This window comes from Scleropages formosus, chromosome 25, assembly GCF_900964775.1.
Source record: "Scleropages formosus chromosome 25, fSclFor1.1, whole genome shotgun sequence".
In the NCBI taxonomy this organism is placed as follows: domain Eukaryota; kingdom Metazoa; phylum Chordata; class Actinopteri; order Osteoglossiformes; family Osteoglossidae; genus Scleropages; species Scleropages formosus.
Genome location: NC_041830.1, coordinates 16,067,237 through 16,076,044, shown reverse-complemented (window position 1 = coordinate 16,076,044; position 8,808 = coordinate 16,067,237). Strand labels below are relative to the sequence as shown.

General features: G+C 42.7%; 1 protein-coding gene across 1 annotated transcript; it reads right to left on the bottom strand.

Annotated features, from left to right (window-relative positions):
* Positions 1–504: 504 nt before the first annotated feature.
* dcun1d1 (DCN1, defective in cullin neddylation 1, domain containing 1 (S. cerevisiae)) lies at positions 505–5,056 on the bottom strand. The gene is made up of 7 exons (XM_018731196.2): positions 4,984–5,056; positions 3,632–3,845; positions 2,866–3,034; positions 2,557–2,687; positions 2,381–2,463; positions 2,018–2,114; positions 505–1,458 (listed from the first exon to the last, which is right to left on the bottom strand). Exons 1-7 carry the CDS (start codon positions 4,984–4,986, stop codon positions 1,382–1,384), a joined length of 774 nt encoding a protein of 257 aa, XP_018586712.1. The 5' UTR covers positions 4,987–5,056; the 3' UTR covers positions 505–1,381.
* Between the last annotated feature and the right edge of the window lie 3,752 nt (positions 5,057–8,808).

Sequence of the window (8,808 nt, the reverse complement as noted above, 5' to 3'; positions counted from 1 at the left end):
ATAAAATTGTTTAATTGCGACTTTTTCTCATGGATGTTTTTAGGACTTGTGAAAGAATATGCCATTTACCCGGGCGAGTCAAACTGTCCAGTTATTCTAATTCACTTCTCCATATATTGCCAAGACCTTTGGACCCAAACTCAATTCGTTTATTCGTGTCGCAGCGGGGGTGAGTTGCTTACAATGATTTGCCCACTTGTGCAACTAGGTAGTTTTTACTGTATCTTTCTTTGAGCAAGGGTACGACAGCAGGAGCAGGCATTTGAACCCAAGTCCTTTGAATCCAACGTGAAAGCTGTAGCCACTACAGCACCTAGTGACGCTTGGGAATTTAAAGATGGAGCTGTGGATATCGATTTCAGTTTTATTATGTTAAAATAATTTATTATTGATCAACAGTGAATTAACCACAACAAAGTCATTTTACTCATTTATTCATCTCATCAAGTTTGGAAAAAAAAAAAAAAAAAAAAATCACTTTAAAATAGATCAATGATTTGCCACATTCTCGTACGTGAAGGCGCTTCACCCCAGCCTTCGAGCTCCAGGGACACCGCTGTTGTAAACAAGGAAACTGTTCACCGTTCCGTCGGAGACATCCTCGCAGGCGCCATCTCGATGCTGCTGGGGTCATCTCTGCATGACGGACCGCATGTGCGTGGCATGTTAACACTAGGCGCTGTACCAAACACTTTGGGACCTTTTGTTGTCTTCAACAAAAACTGAAATCCTCTCAGGTACAAACTTGTAGTCAATCAAGTAGGTTAAATCGAAAAACACAAACTAGTGTTTAGTCACAAAGGAGTCGATGGAGGCATCGGACGAGCACAAATAATGGTACAGCAACAAATACAGTAGGCAGCTGTGGGATTTCTTGCCGATATGTCCAAAGGAATGCATCTCCAACAGAAACACCTGGAATTACAGTCAATACTTTGCACTGGTTTTCTGCTCAATTTCCATGAGGACAGAAGGAAACCAAAAGCAAGAACACACTGTGTCTCAAAGATGAACGCTACATTATGCGACTTTCAGAATTTCGTGTTCAAATTAAAATGCACTGTGTGCTTCCTACAAACGTCGGTAACTGGCTGCAGGCCAAATCCTGCTAGATAAGAGATTGAGGATGAAGTTTAGGATCCAGAACAGCACTGGAGGTTTACAGAAGAGCGCTTGTGCTAAAAGTAAAAGGCCAAACCAGCATTCGATGCCCCTTGCATCATCATTGTTGAACAGTCCTCTTAATCGTGGCGGGTGACCTGCCGGCTCGGCTGCAGTGCGGCCCCGCCCTCGGCGATTTATTCACTGACCACCTCGGTGGTGGTTTTCCCATCTTCGTTTGTACAGAATATGTACAAATTCTCTGCCGCAAGCCCTGGAGCTACACCACCGTGCTTTTTGCCACAACGTGCGGTCGTGCGAATTCCACAAAATCGTCAATAAGGACTGGCCATGCCCCTGGAGACGGGAGGGAGAATCCTGGTTAGAATCACTTGGAACTTTTGTATCTTCACATGAGGTTCTCTGTCAGCACTGGAATTCTTTGGTACTCATTCCTTTGTCTATTTGGCAACGCTTTATCAAACGTGTCATGGCAGCTCACAGCACTGATAAGTCGGGATTACTACGGTATATTATTCATTGATGTAGCTGATATAGCATTGATAACTTTGTCCACTGCAGAGTCAGTGGCCTAAAGGCTAGATTAAAAGTATAGGGTCTGAGGCAAGGCACACTCTGGCCAGGATGCCAGTCCATCACAGGGCAATCACACACGCAAACTGAGGGCAATTTAGAGCTGCACATTCTCCTGGAATGCATCTTTGGAAAGTGGGAGGAAACCTATGCAAACATGGGGAGAAAATGTCAGTGCCTTGCTAACAGAGTACAACTTGAACCCATTTCTGAACCCAGGGCCCAGGATCCGTGAGGCACCAGTAGTACGTGAACGGTACGAACTGATACCACAAGGAACTGGTCAATGTTTTCAAGCACAGAGCCAATGAATCAAACACACCTTCCTCGTCGTAATTGGACATGTCATCCGTTATCATTGTGCTGAAGTCTAACAGAAGGTTCCAGGTGTCTTTAGGTATGGACCTTTTATGATGCTCCTAGAAAAGAAGAGGACAGTACAGTAATTTAGAGTTTTGAAGTAAACTGGAATATCATCTAGAAGATCACAAAGTAACATCACAGAGAGGCATCAAGAAGCAAAACAGGTGAGAGAAAACATTCATTTTTACAATATTAATCAGTTTTTTGAAAACAGTTTGTACAATAACAAATACAATAAGTTAACAGCAAAGAAAAAAAATCTGCGCTTTACCATGACCTATATTAGAATGTATAGTCAAGCAGTCAAGCAATGAGGACATACCAATAAAAATGTGTTCCACAGATCTAGGAATTTGAATCTTCCTGCCAGAACTAGGTTCCAGTATGCAATTGCCATTTCTAAATCTGCAAAAACATATAGACACCAACTTTAATCAATGTATGTCGATTATTTGGAGGAATACGGATTCAAAAAAAGTTTCAACACAAAAAACATACCTAGTCCTTTCTGTCCCGGGTTCTTGGCAAAGTTAAACGTAAACTGGTAGAAGTCTTTAAATTTCCCTTGGTCTTTTAACTCCTGTTCCATTTTTGGGAGCTGTGCTTTTAGTTTTTCTATACTGTCACAACTAGGGAAAAGAAGTCCGAATTAGCAATGTCTCCAAGTCATCAGGGAAGATTTGTTCTGTTCACATTCTCAACATCACTTAAGAATTTATGGCAATTCTTTTACTGAAATTTACAATAATAAAAAATACAAGTATTGCGTATATGGGCATCCAGTGCTTCACCAGGCAGTGCGCTCACCCTTGTTCTGCCATGCCGTCCATGAACTCCTGCTTGGAAAACTCGCACTGAGTCGCTGCTCGAAACTTCCAGGCAATGAGGAGAACGCTGATACTGGCAGGGTCCAGCCCAAGGTCATCACAGAACTGCTGGATGCCATCAATTCCGATCTTATTGACATCGTGAGGATCTACCAAGAGAGCATCATTTCTGCAGTAAGGACCACATCACAGTATCAATGACAAAGTTTTATTTATATATACATATATGAGAGAGCGAGCGAGCGAGGGGTGTTTTTTCTCCTGAGACCCAGCTATTCACTTTCGTCCAATCCAGAGGACAATTTGACTGTATCCCCCAAACTTTACATGTTACAATGCGGATTCCCAACGCACCTTACAGAAGAAACACACTGCTTTTAAATGTTAACACGTGTTTGAGTGTGGGACTAGGACAACATTTAAGAAATCCTAAAAATATTTCCTTATACCTTATTTTTTGGGTCTCAGGAGGACACAAAAAGAGCACAAACAACCTGGAAACGAAGAATATTTCCCAGGTTAAATTATTTTACACTCAACAGCACAATCAGTAAACAATGCAACACTGAGACAAGTGCACTCAACTTCATACATTACGCAAATCGACAAGTCATAACAAATCTAATTTTTATATTACACTGTGTTCAAGCATGCAGAAAATAGCCAATACACATATTACTATTTTGTCAGCTTCAATCTGTTACAACAGAAGGTAGTTAAGAAACAACAAAGAACTGATTACTTACCTCTGTACCTGTTGTAGAGCTGTTCCAACTTCTTCCTGTCCAAAACCCCCTTCAGGGTTTGTAAGTACAGTTCTGGGTTTTGGAAAAAGTTGTCGGTAGCAACATCCAACTTCCAGTCGTTCTGTGACAAGCAGCTGAGAGCCGTCTTTTCGCTGGACTGCGTGAAGATCATGAACTGACGAACCTTATCCTTCTGCGAGGACTTCAGCTTGTTCTGCGGAACACAAAGCAGAAGTGCGAGGTAAGTATTTATTCAGTGAATGTGGGCGAAACGCCTGTGAATAAACATTCGGAGACAATTCAGGTTCCTTCAGTATTCCATATGTAACCAACCGCTGAGTTTAAAGCTCTTACTGCACTACTGCTTTTAAAGGATGCACATAAAAATTTACTACTACTACTATTATTTGCATTGGTGAAAGGTGCAGCTGGTGGCATAGTGGTTAGACCCACTGCCTTTGGACCCAAAGGTCGCAGGTTTGCATCTCATCTCCGGCTCTATTACCTGTGAGCAAGGTACTTACCTTGAATTACTCCAGTAAAATTACCCAGCTGTATAAATGGGTAAGTAACTAAGTATGGTATCTTAACACTGCAAGTCACTTTGGAGAAAGTGTCACTAAATGAGTAAATGTAGCCAGGTGCCCAATCCCTGAGAGGGAGCTTGGTGATCCCTGAGCCTGAGGGAATCACTGCCTTGTACTCTCTGGTGCATAGAGGGCAGAGTAGGGTTACACAGGACAGGGTAAACCAGGTGTTACCCAGCTACCATGCTCGCGGGTGACGGAACGGAGCAGACAGACAGCAGCTGAGCCTCGGGTAGGACTAGAATTCTTTCTCTCTCACACACACCAGGTAGGATGCAGAGGCCTCGAGATATTGGAAACGGCTGATCTGCAGGAAAAAAAAGAAACCCGTCCTGCACGAAAAAGGCGCTCCACACTGTCTGATACTGTTAGCAACTCTCGCATGATGATGTCGACCTTGGCTTGGCGAAGAAGAACACAAACAAAAGCACGGAGTCACTGTGTGTGTAACGTCCATTTCAGACGAACAGTGGAGAAAACGGCCACCCGCCCCGTGTCCTCAAACCCTGTTAAAGTGTCGCTGTCCAGTTCAAAACCGGTAGGCCACACCGATCCCCGGAGCTTAAGTGTGCATTACGGCCGGACCCCTGCGCTCCCTGGGCGGCTGCAGGAGTCGATTGGAGGGCGGCCGGCTTCCGCTCTCCGACCGGCTTGCGAACACGGAGAAAACTGTAACCGCCTTAAATATAGGACAACTGACAATAACTCTTTAATATACCCGAGCCCAAAGAGAAATAAAAATTCACAAAAATACTCCGTATTTACCATGTTGGTAATAACACCGCTCGCACCCCTCAAACTGGCAATCTCGCGCTCCTCAATTGCCACTTCCGGCACATGCGCCGTTGAAGGTAGCGACGCGTGGGAAGCTGTCAGTGATAGATATGAACCCTCCCAAAGAAACGCCCCCATGTCGCGATGAAGAGGCTGAGAACTGCCAATCACAGAAAGAAGCCCCCAATGGGAACGCCCCCTTAATGCTGGAAAGGGGCTCCTGGCTGTCAGTTATTGCAAAGTCCCCGCCCCTAGAAACGCCCCCTTTCCGACCAGCAGCTCGGAGCTTGATATTTTTTGTCCCTGAAATAATAAAAACTCCTGCATAATTACTACAAAAAGTTTGAAAAGATCTAAAAAGTGATTACGCTTGCAAAGAGTGCGTGAACTCGGAAATCATATTTTACATAAAAGTCATAAATATTCTTGGCTTAAGGTGCAAAAATCTGCAGACGCAATTCCGACAAATAGTGGTCTTAGAATCCTGTGCTTAATACACGCTTCAGATTTTGACAAACACATTTCTTTTGTAAAACCTTTGCTTGATCATCTTTTGCTCGTACTGTGTGAAAACCATACCCATGTATAGATTTGTTGAATGAGGTATAAATCCCGACAAATGAAAGATTTCAATATTTTACTCCTCACTGGAGAGTTTATATTATTAGCTGTAAGAAACACTCGATTAATTTCTATCTCTTATTATCCTATTGCACTAGGCATAGTCAAGAGGGAAATAGCACACGAGCAGGAAAAGGCAGGAAAAGTACATACTCACACACACACACACACACACACACACACAAACAACAAAGGAGATGAATAATGAAAATCGATCCTAATATAATAAACTGCCTTAAGTGGACCAGGAGGCAACTGGTAGTACAGGGGGTAGAGCTGCTAGATCCAAAGCTTACAGGCTTAAATCCCACCTCCAGCTGTAAAACCCTTGAGCAAGGTATGTATTCTAAATTGCGGCAGAAAAATTACCCAGCTGTATAAATGAGTAAAAAACTTTGGACAGTGGTATCAGTTAAATGTAGAATAAAACATATCATAAAAGAGGTAAAAACTGTGCAGAGGGTGGGATCCTTTCTGGTTGCCATGGAAACCAAGACTGAACAGGGAGCTGAGAAGAGCACAGTACCTCATAGCAGAGGGTTAGGGTGTGTGCAGAGCAGATTCTGTGGGGCATACACACACACACACGCACACACACATAGCAGAGACACTGGTGTTTGGCAGCTGGCTGGGAGCCTGAGGAAGTAAAAGTGTGTGTCTCTTGCAATGGACAAAAACTACCCTACTTGACTTGGCACAATTGGGCTCTGCACAATTGTGGTGGAGCTACCGTACTGTGTTAGGAAATAAATACATTCACATCTATGAATTTAGCCCAAAGTCTTATACGTCATGATCAAAGTGTGGTTTCCCGGTGTCGCACTGTTTTCTAAATATAAATTTTTTTTTTTTAATTATACATGTGAAATGTCCCCCAAGTCCCAAACTGTTCAGTTATACTAATGAACATTGCTATGAAAAAGTCATATTGAAATGCCACTGATAAATTTCAAAAGTTTCCTATATATTTATATACGTGAGCAAGAAATAAAATGTTTATTATTGCTACAGGGAATAATTAATGATGATTATACAGCTTTATTAGCCAAGAGTCTGAGGACCAAACCATGTTTCAGTGATCAAGCTGCACAGTGAGAGATCGGTGCATATTGCATGATGAATGATCTGTCCCTGTAACACGTAGCCCAGCTGAGCCATTCTGAACACAGCTGCAACTGCAGACACAAGGGAATATTTTGACTCGTAACCTGTTAATCACACCTCCACCTCACACCGCAACAGGCCATTTACCCCACCGTCATTCACGCTGTCCAGGTTAAAGCCACTCTGTCTGATCCAGTGATTCTACCCACCTAAATTTAAACTTACTTGCTCTGACCTCGCAAAGGGAAGACATCTGTCGCCGTGATTCATCTCCACACTCCCCTCGTAGCTCAGACTAGGCAGGTTATTTTAAATCCATAACACGCAGTTTAATTTATGACACGAGAAAAAAAGGGCATTGTAAGCACCAGCCGGTCTCACTTCGCAAGAACAGAGCCTGTGCGGCGATATGGCCTCGAAAGGTGTACGACAGCTGCTCGTTTCGTAATAATTTTCAGCATACATGACCGTTTCCAGACAACCATATATTTGCTTTACCCTGTTGTGTGGGAAATGTACACTGAGGACCCATAGGGCCCAGACATTATAAATCTTATGGTAATTACAGCACACGTCGTTCCAGGTGTGCAGAAGTTATTGCGATCCACCGGTGGTAAAAAGACTGAAATCCAAACTACTAGTCTCTTACACCGCTGCACTAATCCAGTTGATTCAGGTGAATGAGGACCAGTTAATTCTCCACTAAGTCTACATGTAGGGTGTGACTCTCATGTTGCATGTGCAGATATTGCTGGGTTCATCTCCCATGTGGCCCTCCATCTTCTTTGCTTTTCTCTAATATTCCTCATTTAAATTGTACATATTGTTATTACTATTACTGTAACCATGTGATACACTGCTGTCCCATCCATGATGCACCCTGCCTCAGGCTCTGGACCACTGTGACCCTACTTTGAACTTTGGGTTGTTGATAATGGATGAACTGAACAATTATCTTTGTGACAAATGTGTGATCGCCTTTAAAACCACACATATATTTCCCTGCCAGTTTCAGCAGGTAATGCAAATTAAATACAAATGTTTACATATGCATAAACTTAAAAAAGGGTTTTCAGCTGACTCTTAAAAGCCAACAGCTGCTAAAGGAAAACATCTGCATTAATGTCTCCGTCATGAAATTTCTGCACATGTAAACGACTGCCTCTTCAACATATTGTCTTGTACGGAACTCAATGCGCGTTGCTCCACATATGGATAGATAATATTAAAAATCTCTGCGCATGATGATGTGAATATGCGTGCCCTTCCACTTACATTTATGTTTGTTTGTTCAAGTCAGAGTGAAAAAAAGTGCTTCAATCACTGATGAGAGGTCAATGCATGTCCTTGGTACCAACTGGCATCGTCATCAGGTTTGTTCAGTGAGGATGGCATGGAGTGGTGCCCTCCTCTCCGGTTCTCGAACCTCAGCGGGGTCTCCAGCAGGTGAGCCCCAGCGATGACCTCTGACCTTAGACACCTTGCCAGAAAGGGTTCAAGAGGAGCTCCGCGGGGCCAAGGCCTTTGTCTCTCCTTCATCCTATCGCCCAGGCCTACTAAAGCATGACTGGACTGAAAACACCCCTAAAGAAATGCTCACAAAGCCACAACTGAGGGCAAACACAACAAATCCCATCACCACGGAAACCTGCCACAGTACATTTAAACGTGCTGAAAACAAAATTTTTAACTATTTCAATCTTACGTGCACTTTAAGCGATTTCAAAGAGAAACAACAGACGCTTTGCATTCCCTACAAGTGCTCCACATTCAGGATCACAATTACATGAGTAAAAGCACCAGGTATTTAGTTTAATTGTATTTAATCAGATTTTTCGTCCTTATTCTTTTGGTTAGACATGTTAGATGTGTGTACAGTACACAAACTCAAAATGGTGCATACTGTATATGTACATATGAAAACAGAGCACCCATGGATCTGTGTAGTTTCTTGAAGCAAAATATACAATTAAATGAGTGAACATTTTTGGTTGGTTATGTGTTAACTAGTTTTCAAATATTTATAGGCTTTTTGTACAGTAAGTCTTTCGCATATTTGAACAGCTTCCTAACAACAGCGAATGAATTTTT